This window comes from Hemitrygon akajei, chromosome 8, assembly GCF_048418815.1.
Source record: "Hemitrygon akajei chromosome 8, sHemAka1.3, whole genome shotgun sequence".
Taxonomy (NCBI): domain Eukaryota; kingdom Metazoa; phylum Chordata; class Chondrichthyes; order Myliobatiformes; family Dasyatidae; genus Hemitrygon; species Hemitrygon akajei.
The window spans coordinates 34,480,510-34,503,344 of NC_133131.1; the positions used below are offsets into that span (position 1 = coordinate 34,480,510).

Sequence of the window (22,835 nt, forward strand, 5' to 3'; positions counted from 1 at the left end):
AAATCATTCAGCCAGCACTAGGAGTGTTGGTTGAAGTTTTTCCAGATTCTTTCCTCTGTTTTCCTTGCCTTTTCTGAGCAGGATTGATCATTGCTACAAAGGATTCCATAGGAGGTGGTTGTCTTTCAAGATGTCATTCAAATGGCCACTTACTAGCAAAAAAATGGCTGTGAAATGTTCGGTTGAGGGGAGGATCATTGTTGCCACTAATCCCATCCTCTCCTTATGCCCCAGTTCATAGAGTTATGGAGCAAACAATGGTAAAATTGACCAAGAGCTAGATTAGCAAGATGCCTGGCTGATTTTTTCCCAACGTAAATCCAGAGATATTGAGGCCAACTATAGCAATGGAGTGCAGTCCGAGTATATCATGCAGTTTGTGTTTCAGTAGTTTATGAGTAAGATGAAAGAGGTCAGAATTGCACCCTAATTATTAAGATACACCCTAAAACAGAGGGACCCAAGACTTCCATGCTAGATTTGGCCATGCTAGATAGAGAGAATCCAAGACTTCCAGTTAACAGAGACCTGACACCTATTTAGCATGTGTGTGATCATCAACATAAAGTGGTGAGTTTGCCTCTAAAGGACAAACAGCTCCAACAATTCTCACAGAAGATCTGAATGCTGTATATTGCTCTATCTTTTAGAAAGTCTAAGTAGACCAGTAACAGGAGATCCACAATTCTAATATGGTCATATTGTAGTTCTACTTCTCCTCACTGTGTGTAGCTCCATTGCCCTTTATATGTTACAGTTCCACTCTCTTTTCTAGAATACAGTTCCACTGCCTCTCATAGTACAGTTCTGTCATTAAGATGGGAATGGGTGGGATGTGAAAGTACACTCCGTAATGATTGGCCTAATAGTAATTTAATATAGGGCAGTAGAATTTTATCCAGTAAGGACAGAAGAATTATAACATGTAAAGGGAGTGGAACAGTAACCATACAAGGACTCTCATGACCAGACTGTGCAACAATTTCTTCCACCAAGCCATCAGACTCCTCAAAATCCACAGTCTAGACTGACATCTACATCACTTATTATTATATTGAAATTCGTCCTCTACTGTGCTTATTGTCTTGTTTATTAATTAATTAATTATATACTGCCCTGCATTATTTGTGCATTTTGTGTAGTTCTGTGTAGATCTGTAGTCTAGTGTAGTTTTTGTGTTGTTTTACATAGTCTAGTGTAGCCTTGTGCTGTCTCACATAGTGTAGTGTAGTTTTGTGTTGTTTCATGTAGCACCATGGTCCTGGAGGAACGTTGTTTCGTTTTTACTGTGTACTGTACCAGCAGTTTATGGTTGAAGTGACAAGAAAAAGCAACTTGACTTGACTTGACTCGACTCGACTTGACAATATAACAGTAGTGAATTGTGGATCTGCAGCAGTCTGGTTTCAATACTGATCTGGTGTGCTGTCTGTGTGGAGTTTGCACATTCGTCACGGTGCTCTGAACTTCTCCCACATTACAGGCATCTGCTGGTGGGTTACCTGGTTCGTATAAGATGGGGGATAACAGATCCATAGCCCAATGACACCATATTCAAGGGATCTCCAGGGAGTGGTAGGATCTCTGGTGGTGGTCTTGTTGTACTTCACCCCGGGGCAGCTCATCCAATTTTGGTCCCCACCTGCCACCTGGCTGTCACCTGTAGCTCCAAGTAACTGTTTGCATGCGACAGTGGCCACACTCTGGTATGCCACTCCGACAGGCGGGCTAAACCAGATGAGATAGGGATATGCCTACTCCAGCACACCAAGCCAATTCCGGCAGATTGGAGATCAACTACAACATCCACCGGTCAAGAAGGCGGTGCTGCAATGTTTTGTGAAGAGCTAGGGGCATGACAAGGCACAGAAGATGCCATGCCTCTCCACTGCAGTCTCCAGTCGTGACGATGTTTTTGTACCATTGGACCAAGATTTTTGAGGCTGAGCGAGTTGAACTGCCCTAGTGAAATGGCTTTTTCACTAGAAAACTCCTCCTGCACAGGATACATCATTGTTGGAAACAGTGGACAACCAATACCATATTCAACACTACTTTGCAGGACTTTGCCCTAGCTTGGGGCAGCAGAACTAGTATGTCCTAGGTTGCACTGCCATTCCATCATCGCTGATTTATTAGCCCTCTCAATCCCATTCTCCTGCTTTCTCCTCATAACCTTCAATGTCCTGACTAATCCTTTCAAACTCCGCTCTAAATATTCTCAATGACTTGGGCTGTGCAGCCATCTGTGGCAAGAAATCCCACAGATTCACTACCCTCTGGCTAAAGAAACTCCTCCTCATCTCTGTTCTAAATGGATGTCCCTCTATTCTGAGGCTGTATCTTCTGGTCCTAGACTCCCCTACTAAAGGAAGCATCCTCTGCACATGAACTCTATCTAGGCCTTTCCGTATTCAATAGGTTTCAATGAGATCCCCCCCTAATTTTCTAAATTCCATCGAGAACAAGCCCAGAGCCATCAAATGCTCCTTATATGCACCTTCATTCCTGGAATCATTCTCAAGAGCTTCCTCTGGACCCTCTCCAATGCCAGCACATCATTTCTGAGATAATGGGCCTAAAACTGCTCACAATACTCTGTGTGGTCTGATCAAAGCCTCAGCATTACATCCTTGCTCTTATATTTTAGTATTCTTGAAATGAATTCTAACAATGGATTTGCCTTCCTCACCACCAGCTCAACCTGCAAGTTAAGGCATAAAGTGATTCTTGAAAGATCGTTACTAATGTCTACACAATCTCTTCAGTCTTCTCTTTCAGAACCCTGGAGCATAGACCATCTGGTCCAGGTGTGACTTCACACCTTTTAGCCATCCAAACACTTTCTCTTTAGTAATACGATTATCCTCACTTATGCCCCCTGACCTATCTCTGGCACACTCCTAGTGTCTTCCACAGTGAAGACTGACGCAAAATACTTATTAAGTTTGTCTGCCATTTCTTTGTCCCCCACACTACCATTCCAGGATCATTTTCCAGCAGTCTGGTATCCACTCTTGCCTCTCTTTTACTCTTTATATATCTGAATAAACTTTTGGTATCTTCTTTGATATTATTGGCTATCTTACCTTCATATTTCATCTTTCCCCTTCTTATGGCTTTTTAGTTGCCTTTTGTTGGTTCTTAAAAGCTTCCCATTGCTCTAATTTCACACTAATTTTTGCTATGTTATATGCCTTCATATTTCCTTTAATGCTGACTTTGATTTCCCTTGCCAGCCACGGTTGCCTCATCCTCCCTTTTGAACACTTTGTCATCTTTAGATTGCATCTATTCTGCTTTTTCTGAATTGACCCCCAAAATATCAGCCATTGCTGTTTTGCCATCATCCCTGCTAGTACCCCCTTCCAATCAACTTTGGTCAGCTCCACTCTTATGCCTCTGTAATTTCCCTTCCTCCACGGTAATACTGAAACATCTGACATTATCTTCTCCCTCTCAAACTGCAGCATGGATTTTATTGTTATGATTACTGACTCCTAAGGGGTCCTTTATTTAAGCTCCCTAATCAAATCTGGTTCATTACACAACACCCAATCCAGAATTGCCTCTCCACTAGTGGGCCCAACTATAAGAAAATCATCTCATAGGTATTCAACAAATCCCCTCTCTTGGGATCCAGCACCAACATAATTTTCCCAATCTGCCTGCATATAGAAATCCATCACTGTTGTAACATTGCCACTTTTACATGCTTTTTCTATCTCCCGCTGTAATTTGCATCCCACATTCTGGCTATTATAACTCCCCTCAGGGTGATTTTTTATCCTTGTAATTTTTTAACTCTATCCACATGTTCCAATCCTATGTCACCTCTAAGGACATGACTTCATTTAATACCAACAGAGTCACCCCAACCCCTCCGTCTATCTGCCTGTCCTTTTGATAAAATATGTACCCTTGGATGTTAAGCTCACAACTATGACTCAATGATGTCCACAGCATCACAACTGCCAAACTCTAACTGTACTACAAGATCATCTACCTTCTTCTGTGCACTGCATGCAATCAAATACTGTACATCACCTTAAGTCCTGTATTCATCACCCTTTTTGCATCGTCCTCATGTTACACTCAACTCATCCTATTGACTACAATTTTGCCCTATCACCTGCCTGTCCTTCCACACAGTCTCACTACACACAGCATCTGCTTGTATACCATTTGCCCCATCTTCAGCCCTATCATTCTGTTCCAATTACACTGCCTAATTAATTTAAATCCTCCCAAACAACCCCAGCAAACCTGCCCGCAAGGATATGGGTTCATGTGTAAGCTGTCCTTTGTTGTGCAGGTCACACCTTCACCAGAGGAGATCCCAATGATCCAGAAATCTGAAATCATGCCCCTTATACCAAGTCCTCAGCCACACATTCATCTGCCAAGTTAACCCATGCTTGCCCTCACTGGCACATTGCATCGGCAGCAATCCAGAGATTACTACCCTGGGGGATCCTGCTTTTTGGCTTTCTACCTAATTTTCAATATTCTCTCTTCAGGACCTCCACCCTTCTCCAAACTATGTCATCGGGTCCAATATGTACCATGACTTCTGGCCGCTTATCTCTCCTCCCCCCCCCCCCCCCACTTTAGAATGCTGTAGACTGAATCAGAGACATCACTGATCCTGGTGCCTGGGAGGCAAAATACCATCCAGGTTTCTATTTCATGTCCACAGAATCTCCTGTCTGTTCATCTGACTATGGAACCCCCTTTCACTGCCGCACTCCTCTTCGCCTCACTTCCCTTCTGAACGACAGAGCCGGATTCAGTGCCGGAGACCCTGGTTGCTGTGTCTTCTTCCTGGCAGGTTGTTTCCCGACCCCACAACAGTTTTCAAAGCCGTATACAGTACTTATTATTGAGGGAAAAGGCCTCAGGCCTTTGTACTTCATGCAGGCTGCCCATACCCTTTCCTTTTCCTGACGGTCTCCCAGGTACCTGCCTCCTGCAAAAGGATTAACTACCTCACTGTAGCTCCTATCTTTCACCTCCTCATCCCCCCCCATATGAGCTGAAGGTCATTAAACTGTAGCTCCAGTTCCTTAGCACAGTCTCTAAGGAGCAGCAGCTCGAAGCACTTTGTGCAGATGTAGTCATCAGCACAATGAGGCCTTCGAGCCTATGTGGGAAGCTGGAGAGCATTGGGCTCTGAGGTTTTTAGAGTATCTGTATTTGTTAATTGTTGTCTTAATGAGAGTCATTAAGCCATGGTGCTTTCTGTTTAATTTTGTTAAGTTTATTTTAACTGGCACAGGCTTCCTGCATTGAGTGATTTTTTAAGAGGAGTCCCAATTAGCGCTTTTTGCTGGGTCCTAACTTTGAGAATGTTACGTCATGCAGAGTTGCTCTGCCAAGCCACTGAAGTTTTGTTGGAACCCTTAAGAATGAACCATGGTCACAGTCCCCAGAAGTGAGTCTGTCTTTCCTCTGCACTCAGGTTCAGACTTTGCCAGTGCTGATTGTGACAATCAGGGGGACTGGAGGCCTCCCCAGTTTTCCCAAATCTCACACAAGGAACATTCCACTAACTCTGGACCTATTACACACTAGCATATAACCTGAGTCTGTATGGGACAGATGATCAATATGCAGGATAGATCAAAGGATCTGTCTGTCATTATACACACTAGCTATGTACTAATAGACAAAGAGAGGGAAAAAAAACTTCCTAGAAACTTACTTAGAACCTCTGCCTGTGTTTGCCCAAGCTGATTCTCACCAAAGCCTGTTGATCCAAAGCCTCCCACTCTAATACTGCCTCACTCCAACAGTGGCCAATCCATTTACACCTCCCTTCTTTTTATGGCTCAATTAAAACTCACCCCCGATGAGACTTGTTCTTTTCAAATGGCTCCCACCCTGCAATGATGTCTCTTTCTCACTCGTTACTTTAGATTATTCTATTATTATGTGTAGAATAGGATAATACCTAGACATTTCACACAGGAACCTACCTCTCATCAAAACAATAGTTCCATTTCTGTTAAGAAATTCCATTGCAGTGAGACAGTGGGACTGTAATACATATGTGTCATTGTAACACAAATGTATGAGACAGTGGGATTGTAGTCCATTTGGATCAATACAATACAATATGTGGCAATGAACCTGCAATCCATACGAAGAAGCAAAATGGATTCCCCATTTCAAACCATGAAGAATCATATAACCTGAGTCTGTATGGAACAGATGATCAATAAGCAGGATAGATCAAAGGATCTGTCTGTCATTATCAGCAGAGTAATGCTGCATCAATACAGAGCAAGAAATGGCAATCTAGTATGGTACTAAGAAAATATTGCATTTGTGGGGAGTAATGTATCCTGGTGTGGTGCAAAGAGAACTATCTCAGAATGAGGCAGCCATTTTGGATTCTTGCATGGGCAATAGAATTGTTCTTTTTACAAAACACCAAGAACATCAGGGGTACCGCAGTGGGGCAGTGGAACTGAATCCTGGTAGAGGGATTGGAATAGCATTTTTAATGGAGTAATGAATCTCTAAACAGTGTGTTCAGTGGATCTGTGTTCCACTGTTGGACAGTGGATCTGTGTTCCACTGTTGGTCAGTGGAATCATATGAAGGTTGTGTCTGAGGACGGTAGGTTGCTTGAACTAGGAGAGACTAGGGTTCAAAGTTCAAGGCACATTTATTATCAAAGTATGTATACGATATACAATCTTGAGATTCATCACCTTTCAGGAAGTCTTAAAGCAAAGAAATCCAATAAAAACCATTAAAAAAAGCAATTGACAAGGTTCTCCTCTCCAGGCTCATTCAAAAAGTCAGGAGGCTTGGGATCTTTGGAAACTTAGCTGTGTGTATTCAGAATTGGCTTGCCAATAGAAGACAGAGAGTAGTTGTAGATAGAGCGTTGTCTGTCTGGAGATCGGTGACCAGTGGTGTTCCACTGGGATCCGCTCTGAGATTCTTACTCTTTGGAATTTTTATAGAAGTGGGAAGGTGATTCAGTAAGTTTGCAGATAACACAAAGGTTGGTGATGTTGTGTGGATAGTGTAGAAGGGTGTTGTAGCTTACAGCAGACATTAGTAAGATTTAGAGCTGAGCTGAGAAGTGGTAGGTGGAGTTCAACTCAAAAGTGTGAAGTGATTCACTTTAGGGCAAACTTGAAGGCAGAAGATAGGGTTAATGGCAGTATTCTTAACAGTATGGAGGAACAGAGGAGCCTTGGAGTTCATGTCCATAGATCCCTCAACGTTGTGTTACGAATGATGAGCAACTCTGATGGGTATAAGGGTACAGAATCGCCAAAGTCGCCCCCCACTTTTTGAGAATCACAAAATCGCTATTATTTCGAGTCTGATACCCAGGAAATGAGAGAGATAAACAGCTCATGTCAGTAATGAGAGAGAGACAATGCAGGGATACACAAAGGTTGGAATGTCTCCTATTGACAAAGAGAGAGATTACTGCTATTGTCTCTTGAAGAAGGAATTGTGTATTGAGTACTGTTCTATTCATTGAAACCCCTCAGGGGTCTGGTTGAGGGATTGCATCATCCCAACCTGATTGACACCTGAGACCCCTTGAGTGGGGATGAAAGTAGGGTCTGGGGAACACCCCTCAGACGCACCAGGAGAGATGCTACGAGACCGGTGGGGGCTTGTGTGTGTGTCCACCCTTGCCTGGGTGATGAGTGCTCCACGGAACAGTCTAGCTAAAGGACGGAAGGGTCATACATGAATGGCCATAAAAACAATGCATCGACGGATCAAGATCGTAAAAGGAAAGTCGGCAAGTTACTCTCGCTCTCTCTCTCTCTCTCCAACAATTGCAACACAGTGATCAGCAACTACCGCAGCCTGCATGAATTGAACTGAACTTTATATTTCCATCGGACAATTCATTATCCCCTAGACAACGATAGAGCTTATTTCTTATTGATTATTATTATACCCGCACTTTTAGGTTTAGTATTGATGTCGTATATTATCTGTATATTTGCATTGATATTATTTTTGTGTATTTTTACTAATAAATACTGTTAAAAATAGTATCATCAGACTTCAACGGATACTCCTATCTTTGCTGGTAAGATACCCAGTTATGGGGTTCGTAACAACTTGGGGGCTCATCCGGGATTTGATACCAAATTGGAGGGCCAGTAAATCGGGCTTTTAAGTCCAGACTTGGATCTGGTTGCGCGGGTAACCAGACAGGAAACCAGCAAAGATGGACGTAGATGAATTTACAAAAAACCCGACTCCGGAGGTGCTAGAGGATGCCACAAAGTCGGACTTGGTAAATATTGCAAAAAGATTAAAACTCACAGAGGTGAAGTCATCAATGAAAAAGTGGGAGATACAGAGGGCCATAGCTCAGTATTATGTTAATAAGGAGGTGTTTTCGGCTGAAGTAGTGGAACCTACCCCTGAAAAGGTACCAGCTAGTGGGACGGTTCAGTTAGAGTTGGAAAAATTGAGGCTAGATGCGGAAGAAAAGCAGAGGGAGCATGAAATTAGGTTAAAACAGCTGGAAGCAGCTGAAAAGGAGAAGGAAAGAGCTAAAAAGGGGAAGGAAAGAGCTGAAAAGGAGAAGGAAAGAGCTGAAAACTAGAGGGAGAAGGAGAAACAGAGGCAGCATGAGCTGGACATGGAGAAGTTAAGGCAAGAGCGAAGAGCTCAAGGGGCAGACCGAGAGGAGAGGTTTAATGTTAGTAGGGAGTTTAGGTTAGTACCTCCGTTTGAGGAGATGGATGTTGATAGTTACTTCTTGCATTTTGAAAAGGTGGCAGTGAATCAGAAGTGGCCCAGAGATCAGTGGGTGGCGTTGTTACAAAGTGTGTTAAAAGGGAAGGCACAATGGGCATATGCAGCGTTGTCTGTGGAGGAGGAGGAGTCTGAGAATTACGAGGAAGTAAAACAGGCCATTCTTCGGGCCTACGAATTGGTACCTGAGGCTTATAGACAAAAGTTCAGAGATTTAAAGAAAGTGTGGAATCAGACATATACCGAGTTTGCCTATGAGAAGGGTGTGCTCTTGGATTGCTGGTGTGCGGCAGAAAGGGTGGAAGAGGATTTTCGGCATTTCAGGGAGTTAATTCTGATTGAGGAATTTAAAGGTTGTGTTTCGGATGATATCCGGATGTACTTGAACGAGAAGCCGAATAAGTCTATATCAGAATTTGCCAGGTTTGCAGATGAATATGCCCTAACCCACAAGACAAAGTTTTCCTCGTCTAAGAGTTACCAGAAAGACCGTAGGAACGGTAGAGAAAGCCCGCCGGCTGAGGTAGAAATTCAGCCGGGAGCTAGTGGTAAAAATAAAGAGGAAGAAAGGCAAGCTGGCAGGAGGGTTCCTGGCTTGACCTGTTTTAATTGTGGAAAGGTTGGTCATATTGCATCTAAGTGCTTTGCTCCAAGGAAGGAGACAGGAAAAGGGAACGCAGCAGTCCCTACAGGGTGTATTGTGTTGATCAGCAAATCGACGAGAAAGCCCCAGGTAGATAAAATACGAGAGGGGCGTGAGAAATTTATTTCAGAAGGGACCGTGTCTGTGAAAGAGGGAGAAACACCAGTTCCAGTGTGGATCTGGAGAGACACTGGAGCTGAGCAGTCAATGATTCTCGGTAAGGTACTAGATTTTGGTCCTGAGACGGGAGAGGTAGTTTTGAGAGGCATAGGAAAAGGAACAGAAGCTGTACCTTTGCATAGGATCATTATAAATTGTGATCTGGTATCTGGACCCATTGAAATAGGGGTGCGATCAGAATTCCCGAGAGAAGGCGTGGACGTCCTTCTTGGTAACGATTTAACAGGTGGTGACGTGTGTTCAGCTGTGAAGCTGATGAGCAAGCCTGTAAGTGTTGAGGACCCGCCCCTAGATTCCAAGATCTATCCCGCATGCGCAATCACTCGCAGCATGTCGAGAAAGGCAGCTGAGAAAGAGACCAGTTTAAATCAGTCCAGTATCGATTTGGCTGAGACATTTTTACCGACCCTGTACCAAGAGGGGTTAGAGGGTGGTAAAACAGAGAATAGGGAGGTGAAAGAGAGTAAAGGAGAGGAGGTAGACCTACCCTTAACCAAGAGGGAATTTATAGAGGCACGGAGTAAAAATGAGAAACAGATAAGGTTGTTAGAAGGTCCAGGGTTGGACATGGATGATCTGTCTGGCTTGACAGAACTGTTCGAAGAAGTTGAAGAATTTAAAGGTGTTCCTGATAATAAAATAAGGGCAGTCCTAGATGAAAAAGATGCCATTACCTTGAAGGAGTTTGCTGGGTTAACAGATGAGGTAGTTTTAATCCGCAGGGTTGAGTTTATTCCAGAAGGGATTTGCCCAGAGAGTAACTGGGAGGATCAGGGGAACTTAGAATTTGAAAAGGGGATGGGTATTGAAAGCCTGGAAGAGGCAGATGTCCCGTTTGAGTGTGTTCAAGATGTGGATGCACATGGTACTGAACCTAGTAATGAAACTCAGGAAAAGTCTGAGGTATCTGATTTGGTTGAAAAGGAACGCAGTCCTTTTGGGTCAGATGGACTTGGTTCAGTGAAGAAAGGGTTAACCTTGGTACTAGTGGGAAGTAAGAATTCCCAGTTGTTTGTGTTAGAAGGTGGGTTAAAAGTTAGTGAGGAGATAAAAGGTGGTGATGTGGATATTATTATTGAAGGAGAAGGGAAAAATGTAGTTCCTAAATTGACTAAAGAAAATTTAAAGTCTGGATTGGTGTCAGAAGCAGTAACCAGGCTGAAGGAACAATGGCTTGTTAACAAGGTGCCTGTGAATCAATTACAGTTTGATTTGGAATGTAAAGGTACCCCACTCGCTAATGTTATTCAAGGGTGTGCTGTGAAGAGGCCGCATTTGAAATGTTGTTTGGACAAAGAGGGATCACTTGCAGATATTAACCTGAAAACTAATAGAATGAAGGGTCCTGAAGATAAAACTAACGACTTGCTTAAAAATAAAGAATTGTGTGGAAGTTCAGAAGATGGGCTAAGTTTGGAAAACATTGTTGATAAAATAACTCCTATGGAAGGAGTATGCGAAAGCCTATTCCACACTGGTGAGCAAGCTAACCACGTGAGAGTTAAGTGGAAAAGGGGCGAGGGTTGACGAAATGCCACTTTAAATAACAGAATCTGGTTTTAAGGGATTTCGACAAAGCATGTAAATAATAAAGACAACACCATGGAAGATTGACTGTTAAGTTTAAAAGTAAAATAAAGATTAGTATTTGCATAAACTTTTGTAATGTACTACAGAATAATCACACATGTATTTGTTCACATTTTGTAATATACACTTAAGCTAGGATCACAACTCTTTTGTTTTGCTGAAGAAAAGGAATAAAAATAAGTGGTTATTAAATTGGAGTCTGATGCTACAGGAATTTATTAAGAATTTGATATTAAGATACAGCATATTAAAGGAAGTGATAATGTGCTCGCTGACTGTTTATCTAGATGCTAAATTGAATGTATAACTGTATTACTCTGTAGTGAAAAACTCTTTTGTATTGTGTTAGATTCTGAAATTCTGTAAGACTCTGTATTAGTTAATTTTCCCCCTTTTGGTGAAAATTCTTAGAAGGATGGGGGTGTTACGAATGATGAGCAAATCTGATGGGTATAAGGGTACAGAATCGCCAAAGTCGCCCCCCCCCCTTTGAGAATCGCAAAATCGCTATTATTTCGAGTCTGATACCCAGGAAATGAGAGAGATAAGCAGCTCATGTCAGTAATGAGAGAGAGACAACACAGGGATACACAAAGGTTGGAATGTCTCCTATTGACAAAGAGAGAGATTACTGCTATTGTCTCTTGAAGAAGGAATTGTGTATTGAGTACTGTTCTATTCATTGAAACCCCTCAGGGGTCTGGTTGAGGGATTGCATCATCCCAACCTGATTGACACCTGAGACCCCATGAGTGGGGATGAAAGTAGGGTCTGGGGAACACCTCTCAGATGCACCAGGAGAGATGCTACAAGACCAGTGGGGGGCTTGTGTGTGTGTCCACCCTTGCCTGGGCGACAAGTCCTCCACGGAATGGTCTAGCTAAAGGATGGAAGGGTCCTACATGAATGGCCACAAAAACAACGCATCGACGGATCAAGATCGTAAAAGGAAAGTCGGCAAGTTACTCTCTCTCTCTCTCTCTCTCTCTCTCTCTAACAATTGCAACACAGTGATCAGCAACTACCGCAGCCTGCATGAATTGAACTGAACTTTATATTTCCATCGGACAATTCATTATCCCCTAGACAACGATAGAGCTTATTTCTTATTGATTATTATTATACCCGCACTTTTAGGTTTAGTATTGATGTCGTATATTATCTGTATATTTGCATTGATATTATTTTTGTGTATTTTTACTAATAAATACTGTTAAAAATAGAATCATCAGACTTCAACGGATATTCCTATCTTTGCTGGTAAGATACCCAGTTGCAGTGCAAGTTGATTGGCTGGCTAAGAAGGCATTTGGTGCATTGGCTTTCATTAGTTGGGGATTGTGTTCAGGAGCCACGAGGTAATATTGCAGCTCTATAAAAATTTGGTTAGACCACACTTAAAGTGTATCGCTTTGATTTCCAGCATCTGCAGATTTTCTCTCGTTCTTAAAGTATTGTGTTCAGTTTTGGCCACCTCATTATAGGAAGCTTTCGAGAGAGTGCAGAGGAGATTTACCAGGATGATTCTTGGATAAGAAAGCATGCCTTACGAGGACAGTTTGAGCGAGCTAGAGTTTTTCCCTTTGGAAAGAAGGAGGACGAAAGCTGACTTGATAGAGGTGTACAATATGAGAGGGAAGCATAGTTCTGGTGGAGGGAAATGGCATAAATTTAAGATGTTGGAAGGAAAGTATGGGAGTTAAGTTAGAGGCAGTATTTTTTTCACACGGAGTGGTAGATGTGTGGCAACACTGCCAGGCAGATATATTAGGGTCATATTGAATCTCCTGGATAGGCAGATGGATGAAAGGAAAATGGGAGGGAGGCTATGTGGAAGGGAAGGGTTAGATAGATCTTGGAGCAGGTTAAAGGGTCAGCACAGCATTATGGGCTGAAGGGTCTGTATTGTGCTGTACTGTTCTTTGTTCTCTGACTTTGGTGGCAGTGGGTGGAAGATCACCAGAGCTGATGAGGTTGGTGATAGTGTGGGACACAATGGCTGGTGCTTCTTAGTGGGGTCCTGTGCATGGGGTAGGTAAGAAGAAGTTTCTGAAAGCTATCGTTTGGCCTCAGCAAGGTAGAGGTCAGTTCACCAGACTGCAACAGCACTGCCCTTGCCTGCGAGTTTGTGGTAAGGTTGGGATTGGTGCATTTAGAGGGGATGAATTTAGATTAGGCCTGAGGAAAGATGAAGTTGGGATGGTTGGTATCTCATCAGCAGTTACAGAAGATTTGTTAATCAGTACCCAAAAGGACCTTAAGGTTTAGTATATAGAGAGAAATCGAGGGATGTAATGTTAGCACAGGTAATTGGGGCTGAGGTACAAAATCATTCATAATTTTATTGAATAGCAGTGAGTCCAAATAGCCTACTCCTCCTTCAGTTTCCTATATCCTTACTTGCTTCTGTTCAGTAGGAATGAACCTGGCTGTTTAACTGTAGAGTACCAGATCCAAACCCAAAAACACAATAACATAACTGAATCCAAGGGTGAGCTACTCTAATCAGAACTTCATGGAGAATAGACATTTAACCAAAATATGTTCAAAGCGTAACGATTTTGCACGAGGGTAAATATCCAAGGAGAAGATAACTCAAGAAAGGCGAGGGAGTAAATACTTACCCACAATCCAATGCCAATTACTAAAACAAAGTACAGGGTGATCACACTGATATCTGCAGCATTGTTGATGAGCGCAGCTTGGGATGGAGATGCAATGACTGTTGGAGATGCATTGACTGTTGGAGATGCAGAAGGCTTCATTTCAGCTCAGTATGAAGATGGGGAATGCACCAGCCAAGAAAGAGGTTCAGATAATACCTGATATTATGAGAGGCTGGCCTATTAATACAAAACTAATGAGTAATGATTGAACCAATCACGTTTAATAGGTTACTGAGTGCCAAAAACTTTCCAATTCAACGTTAGTTGTCACTCAAGGGAGACGTTCTTAGTTGTTCAAACATCAGATTTTATCGAAAAGGATCTTATTGAATTACTATGCTATGCTATTGAGGCAGATTGGTCAGGTACCAGTCCAGATCTCTGTTGGAAAATTTACTTACTGTAATAATGTTTTTGTAAACTAACAAAGAAGGCATTAATATTTGATAGCTTAAATTCAAATTAAAATTCACAGTGTTAACTTAACTTAGCACACAGGTATCCGTCTATCTTAAGTATCTCCTCTACTGTCATGATGAGGCCTCTCTCAAGTTGGAGGAGCAGCACCTCATATTCTGTTAGGGTAGCTTTCAACCTGATGGCATAAACATCAATTTCTACAACTTCCAGTAATTTTTCCCGCTCCTCCTTAATTCCTCTACCATTCCCTATTTTGGCTCCCCTCATAGCCTTTCTCTTCTCCTCACCTGCCCATAACCTATCTCTGCTGCCCCTCCTCCTCCCCTTACTTCCATGGCCAAATCTCAGATTCCTTCTTCTTCAGCCCTTGACTTTTTCCACCTATAACTTCCCAGCTCCTTGCTTCATCCACCCCTCTCCCTGGATTCACCTATCTCCTTATAACTTGTCCGCCCTCTCCTCCCCCACCTTCTTATTCTGTTTTCTCCCCTGTCCTTTCCAGTCCTGATGAAGGGTCTTGGCCTGATACATCAACTCTTTATTCCTCTCCATTGATGCTGCCTGACCTGTTGAGTTCTTCCAGCATTTTGTGTGTGTTGTCAAGTAGAACAAAATTGAGTCTTGATAACAGTGGATTTCTTTCTAAGTGATTCTTTACAGGACCTTCAACATCTATCTGTAATAAAAAAAAGCATCCAATTTTTCAGGGATCCTGATAGTCCAACATCTGGATCACTCACTAATTTGGAATGTAAGTTATGTTTCCAGAGAGCAAGTGGGGTGCGTGGCCTGAGTCAAAGGGTGCAGTAGGCAGTCAGTGCTGGGGTGTGGATTGTGGGCTGGTTATGAAGCTGGAGATGTGGGGTCTGGAAGACCAGTGGTCAAAGATTGCGGTAAGATTTGCAGTTGGAGTTGGGGTCTGGAATGTTAGTTCATCTTCTGCTTCATTTAAAACATATCAATTCATTGAAAAAATTACATTACTATTGAACATGTGACAAAAGGGAAAAACATTGTGTTTGGCTCTTGATAGAAATAATACCCAATGGTCTGGAAAAACTGCTAGTCTGGCATGACTGGACAAGTCCCAAGGGTGCTAGTTTATGAGTATATTACCATACTGCTAGATAGTTAAGAGAATTTGGAGAGTCAGCCAGAAAGTAAGTAGAAATTCAGTAAGAAAGTAAGTGGAGACCTTTCCAGAGAAAGGTAAGGTGAGGTAAACATTCCATTGAATACCTGGAGTTAAAAAGTAGATATCTACTGTGTAAAAAGTGTTTGATATATGGATGGAGAATGGAGCAATAGAAGGCTGTCCAAGGCATCTGCACTGAGAACACCCAAAAAGAAAAGGAAAGTTTTAACTATAGGCAAGAAAGTAGACATTGTATCCTGGAGCGCTGGGTGACATGTTGCTTTCCCTGTTGGATTCAGGGTATCATCCAACAAATCTAAAAACTCCTGGGAAGATAGGGTACAGTGAAAGGTCATAGTTCATGTTGGAATCAATGTCATATTCATGGTCTTTACCCAGAGATCAAGATATTAGCACTAGGTAATAAAGCAAACCTTAGGTGCTGTTGAGCTGTAGATACTTTTATACAACAGAATAAATGATTTAACAACAGAAAGATTAACGGGAAATTATGCAGTAGAAAGGCTGGTGCAGAATTAAAGAATTCACATTCTTTGCATGTTGGAGTAACTTTTACTGAAGAGAAGGGCATTGCCCGTGTCACGATAATGCTCTGATCCAAAAGGATAAATACCTTATAAATCTTCACGAACAGAGTTTTCCACATAATCTTTAGTTATGCTTAGTCTGGTACTCATAACATAGTACTGTGAGCTGGTTAATTCACATAGACAGCTTTGTTGAACTCTGTACAAAAGCTGGATGAACTCAGCAGTTTGGGCAGCATCCGTTGAAATGAGCAGTCAACGTCTCGGCCCGAAACATTGACTGCTCATTTCAACGGATGCTGCCCGACCTGCTGAGTTCATCCAGCTTTTGTATGTGTTGATTTGACTACAGCATCTGCAGTGTACTTTGTGTTTGTTGAACTCTGGTTGTTTGGGTTAGTAGAGTATTATTTTTATGTCACCAGCCATATAAAATCATTTACATTTTCCTTGCAATGCTGACACTACTGTTTCAAAAAGACTGATTCTCTGCATTAGCTGATAGAATGCTGCAGCTAATCGGATGCGATCAATTTTAAATTAACTTTTAAAAATTAACTGTGCTGTGCTGCTGAAGTTTAAAAAGAACTAGCACTCAACCAAGTTCAATGGCAATTTATCTTCACACAGAGGTGCTCCTTACCACATGAATAAATGTGAGCTATGGACTCTGCCATCCTATTCAGATTAAGCTTGGTCACTGAAGCCTTGTTAAGGTTAATTAGGAACCAACTATATGCTGAGACTAGAAAATGCCTGTGAACACAAAACCTCATCCTCTACATTAAAATTCTCAGGACACTCTTCTCCCATAACATACTGTGGAAAGAATAACATTAATGAATAATGTTTCAGTTGGAGACAAAAAAATCTAGAGAACATTCAATTCTTCTGATTGAACTTAGCCTTTCATTTTAGTTTGAATAATCTTTTTTCTAACAATGACTTTATGATCTTCAGATTTATGAGTGAAAGCAATACAGTCACAACGTGTCCTTGTTCCACATCCAGGCTGGGTTACAGGGGACTTGCTGCTCAACTGATAGCACAACATGCTGCCCTCCGAGGGAGTTCTGGAGTTCGAAACCATTCCTTTGATAAAAACTAAACTGTATAAAAAACTTAGCACAAACAGTGCTTTTATTTAATTGCCCAATGTTTTCAATCTAAATTACAGTGGAAACTTTAGCCAAGCAGTGAAGTGGCAGGTGGATTAGCAAGGTTGAGACCAGCTATGGTGAAAATATCCAGGTTAGCTGAGTTATAGCTATTGACCCTATTGCCTCTATAGGCTATCAACTGACATGTAAAACAAAGAGGCTCTAAATGAAGATTTAGAACAACTTAATGTTAATTATCACTATTTACATTATGTATGTGTACCAATGACTTTTAAAAAGTTTGCATTTGACTTACTGTTCCAGCTTTACCATATCTCATATTAAATCACTGGTTTCAGGGGTTGGATTTAAATGCTAACTACATGAGATAAAAGTGGCCTGTTTCACTGCAAGAACATTGCAATCTCCTGAGTTCTCAACTCTGGGCCCTCCTTCCTGGGTTATCGCTCCCGCTATCTCAGCTTGCCCTTCCTTTTATATGTCTTCCATTCTCTGTTCTTACCTCAGCCTAGGTTCTCATGATTCTGAAGTCAATCATATCAAGTTGTCACTCTTCCAAGAACTGGTTAAAGAAAACACAGCTTATTTCTTAACAGGCACGAAATGCTAGAAGAACTGAGCAAGTCAGGCAGCATCTATGGATTGGTTTATTCCTCTTCATAGATGCTGCCTGACTTGCTGAGTTCCTCTGGCATTTTGTGTGTATTGCTCAAGATTTCCAGCATCTTCAAAATCCCTTGTGTTTACATTTTCTTTATCGATCAGGCTAGAGCAGGGGTCCCCAGCCTTTTTAATGCCATGAACCAATACCATTTAGAAAAAGGTCTCCGGACCCCAGGTTGGGAACGCCTGGGTGAGAGAGTTCTCAATTATAAGGATACTTGTTCATATTTTTCTCATCATGTGGTCCCAGGATAACCGTTTCCAGACACCCTTATCTTGTTTGTTCTGTTTCTCATGGTCAAATTGCATATAGTAGTTAGAAAGCTGTCCTAGCTGTACTCTCACCAGTTGCCTCTCATGTGACCTTCCTTCACTGTGTGCTTCTTTATTCTGTGTTTCACTCTGGCTGACAGAGTGTCCTCCTAGAGTCTGTTGGGGTACTTGACATCTTGTCTTCAGCTGCACTACAATTACCAGGGAACACACACACAATGCTGGAGGAACTCAGCAGGCCAGGGATACCAGGCCAATTACCAGGGATACTTGTAGGCTGGTTGCTCAGCTGTTCAATGTCATCCAGGATTGTGGTGGTTCAGTAGCAGTTTACCATAACCTGTGGTGTTCATTTGCTTTCCCCCACAATAGTGCAGTTCCATGAGCACTGACAACTCAAGCAAACCCACACCTTTTAAAGGGGAAGGGATAAACCATTGTGACCCAATGTACCTTAGGGGAAGGAGGTTCTACATTTCTCCAAACAAACTTGAGGCTTTGGGGAGATTATCTGTTTCTGCAGTGAACCAGGAATGCTTCCAAAGTCTTGGAAGACAGTGGTGTGCTGTACTACAATTAGTGATACTGCTGAAACCTTAACCTGTGCTGTTCGTTGGAATATCAAATCAAGGATGCAACGTTGAGCAACACACACAAAATGCTGGAGGAACTCAGCAGGTCAGGCAGCATCCATGGAAAAGAGTACAGTCGATGGTTCAGGCCGAGACCCGTCATCAGTACCTCTAGCGATTTGCACGTGTTGTTTGGATTTCCAGCATCTGCAGATTTTCTCTTGTTTGTAATGTAATGTTGAGACTTTATAAAGCACCAGTGAGGCCTCACGGAGTGTTGTGAGCAGTTTTGGGCCCCTTATCTGAGAAAAGATGTGTTAATGTTGGAGAAAGTTCAAAGGAGGTTCATGAAAATGATTCTGGGATTGAAAGGACTATGAAAAGCATTTGATGGCTCTAGGCCCGTATTCACTAGAATTCAGAAGAATGAGGGGTGACCTCATTGAAACCTATTGAATGTTGAAAGGCCTCGATAAAGTGGATGTGGAGAGGATGTTTCCTATGGTGGGGGAGTCTAAGACCAGAGGGTACAGTCTCAGAGTAGAGAGGCATGGAGATGAGGAGGAATTTCTTTAGCCAAAGAAGTGGTGAATCTGTGGAATTTGTTGCCACAAGCGGTGGTGGAGGCCAAGTTATTAAGACAAAGGTTGACAGATTTTTGATTAGTCATAGCATGAAGGGATACAGGGGGAAAGCAGGAGATTAGGGCTGAGATGGGAAATAGATCAGCTATGACGAAATAGTGGAGCATACTTGATGGGCCAAATGGACTAATTTTGCACCTATATCTTATAGTCTTATGAAGCCCAAGAATCTGGATACAGTGCCTTAAATTCAAAAACTTAATGGTCACATGGTAAGCAGATCTTCAGTGCCTTATCCCACCGAGACCACACTAGCCTCTGACCATCTTCAGTTCATCATGCCCTTATTGCTCACTGCATCTGTCAACTAGGAGCCTTATCTAACCCTTTAGAGTTGGCCTACAAGCCTCACACTTATATCTCATGTGAGAAATTGCACTAAACATTAGTTCCTAATATATTTTGGTATTTTTTGCAAGTTAAAGCAGTGCATATGTTCTAGTGACTGCCAACTAGCCAATGACAAGGCAACATCACTGTATTCTTATGGAAGAGAGTGTCTTTGCCACATTCCAGCAGCTATTTTTGCTGGCACTGTAGTAGCATAGCTGTTATTGCAACGCTATTACAGCTTGGAGTGTCGGAGATCAGAGTTCAATTCCAGTGTCCTCTGTAAGGAACTTGTACATCCTCCCTGTGACTGTGTTTCCTCCCACTGTCCAAAGATACACCGGTTAGTAGGTTAATTGGTCATTGTAAATTGTCCTGTGACTAGGCTAGGGTTAAATCAGTGGGTTGCTGGCAGCATGGCTCGAAGGACCAGAAGGGCCTGCTCTGTGCTGCATCTCTCAATAAAATATTCCCTAGTTCAGTCCTTCATCTTACATCCAACTGACTCAACCCAAAATCTCTGCTGAATCACAAACTGGAAATGGTGCAAGTGAAGCACATAATGTTGCCCTTGTTATTTCTAAATAGATAAGTGGATGGTTGCCAAGAAAAAGCATTTCAGGATGTATATTGTATACATTTATCTGACATTAAATGCACCTTTGAAACCTTTGAAATTGCAGGTGGTTATGGAAGAACAAATAAGAAGCTATAACAAAAAACTGTCAGTGACTAAACAGCACCCACCCACACAATGCTGGAGGAACTCAGCAGGCCAGGCAGCATCTATGGAAAAAAGTACAGTCAACGTTTTGAGCCGAGACCCTGTGACAGGACTGGAGTCTATTTGTGCACCCTCACATCTTCATACCTTTATATGGACATGGTAGTGGTGACTTTCTAAGTTGGTGTTTATAGTTAGGAAAGGTTTAAAAGGTTATGGGACAAATGCAGGCAAATGAGATGAGCTCAGGAAGCAACTTTGGTTGGCGGAGACAAATTGGGCCAATTCCCATATGACTGGCAATGAGGAAGGTGAAAGGTGGCGACATCAGATAGCGAGAGTGCTGCTTCATCTCAGCTTGATAGAATTTGTGATATTGATGGTGAAGATTCTTCTATGCAAGTCATACATAAGAACAGGCTATAATTGCTCTCTGTACCATTCATTGTTGTTTTGTTACATAATCCTAATTTAGTCTAAAGCTATCCTGACATGAAAACTCTTCAATATTTCCTGAATGGTAGGATCTGTGAATGCCACTCAGCTGTAAAGTGACATGTCTGATTAGGTGACATGGGTAGTAATGACTGTTCCTCAGTGGTAACAAGGTTTAAAGTAAACCAACAAACACAAAATGCTGGTGGAACACAGCAGGCCAGGCAGCATCTATAGGGAGAAGCACTGTCGACATTTTGGGCTGAGACCCTTAGTCAGATTCAAAGTAACTGTTGGACACCTGGAGAGCCCTCTTACGTTGCTCAAATTTTAACAGATTCACACATGAAACGACTCTAACTGAAATATTGACTGTCCATTCCCCTCCCCACTACTGCCTGACCCGCTGAGCAGCTCCAGCAATTTTTCTTTATTCCAGATTCCAACATCTGCAATTTCTTATGTTCACATTTATAAGTTCTTTACTATGCAATTCAAGTAACTACTCTTCATCACCCAATACCCAATGGCTTGGCCTCTACAGCCATGAATTCCACAGATTCACCACCCTCTGGTTAAAAAAAATACTCCTCGTCTCTGTCGTAAAGCGACCTCCTTCTATTCTGAGGCTGTGCCCTCTGGTCCCAGACTTCCCCATTGTCGGAAACATCCTTTCCACACCTACACTATCTGGGCCTTTCAATATTTGATAGGATTCAATGAGATCCCTCCTCATTCTTCTAAATTCCATTGAGTACAGACCCAGAGCCATTAACAGTCCAAAATTGCTCACAATACTCCAAGTGTGGTCTAACCACTTACAAAGTTTCAGCATTACATCCTTACTTTTATATTCTAATCCTATCAAAATTAATGCTAATATTGTATTTGCCTTCCTTACCACCAGCTCAAACTGCAAGTTAATCTTCAGGGAATCCTGTACTAGGACTCCTAATTCCCTTTTGCCTTTCTGATCTTTGAATCTGCTCCCCATTTAGACAACAGCTACACCTTCATTCCTTTAACCAAAGTGCATGACCTTACACTTCCCTACACTATATTCCATCGGCCACTTCTTTGCCCATTCTCCCAATCTGTCTAAGTCCTTTTTCAGACTCCCTGCTTCCTCAACACTATCTGCCCCTCCATCTATCTTTGTATTGTCTGCAAACTTTGCCACAAAGCCATCAATTCCAACAGCCAAATCATTGACATATAACATGAGAAGAAGTGGTCCCAACGCCAACCCCTGCAGAATACCACTAGTCACCATCTGAGAAGGTCCCCGCTGTTTCCACTCTTAGTCTTCTGCCAGTCAGCCAATCTTCTATCCACGCTAGTATCTTTCCTGTAATACACTGGGCACTTGCTTTGTTTAGCAGCCTCATGTGCAGCAGCTTGTCAAAGACCTTCTGAAAATCCAATTAAACAACATCCCCTGATTCTCCTTTGTCTAACCTGCCTGTTATTCCCTCAAAGGATTCCACCAGCTTTGTCAGGCAAGATTTCCTCTTAAGGAATGCTGACTTTGGCCTATTTTATCATGTGTCTTCAAGTACCCTAAAAGCTCATCATTAATAATGGACTCCAACATCTTACAAATCATTGAGCTTTGGCCGATAATTTCCTGTCTTTTGCCTCCCTTCCTGAAGAGTGGAGTGACATTTTCCAATCCTCTGAAACCATTCCAGACTCTAATGGTTCTTGAAATGTCACTATTAATGCCTCCACAACTGCATTAGTTACCTCTTTCAGAACCCTGGGGTATAGTCCATCTGGTCCAGCTGACTCATCTACCTTCAGACCTTTCAGTTTCCCAAGCACCTTCTCCTTAGTAACAGCAACTACACTCACCTCTGTCCCCTGACACTCTCGAATTTCTGACATACTGCTGGCGTCTTCCACAATGAAAACTGATATAAAATACTTACAGACTTCAGCCACTCTTTCTTTGTTCCCCATTACTACCTCTTCAATGTCATTTTCCAGCAGCCTGATATCCACTCTCACCTATCTTTTACTATTTATATATGAGAAAAAAAACATGTGAGCATAGAGCATAAAAAACTTTGGAGCGCAGAAGGTTGAGGGGGGGACTTGATAGAGGTATTTAAAATTATGAGAGGGATAGATAGAG

At 42.2% G+C, this 22,835-nt stretch overlaps 1 protein-coding gene across 1 annotated transcript in view; it reads right to left on the reverse strand.

The window, feature by feature from the left end:
• slc5a2 (solute carrier family 5 member 2) overlaps window positions 1–13,974 on the reverse strand; it is a 54,478-nt gene extending 40,504 nt beyond the window's left edge. Inside the window, exon 1 of the mRNA XM_073053578.1 lies at window positions 13,792–13,974. Within this exon, the coding sequence (XP_072909679.1) occupies window positions 13,792–13,932 (141 nt within the window). The 5' untranslated portion in view covers window positions 13,933–13,974. The remainder of the gene's footprint in view (window positions 1–13,791) is intronic.
• Window positions 13,975–22,835: the final 8,861 nt, after the last annotated feature.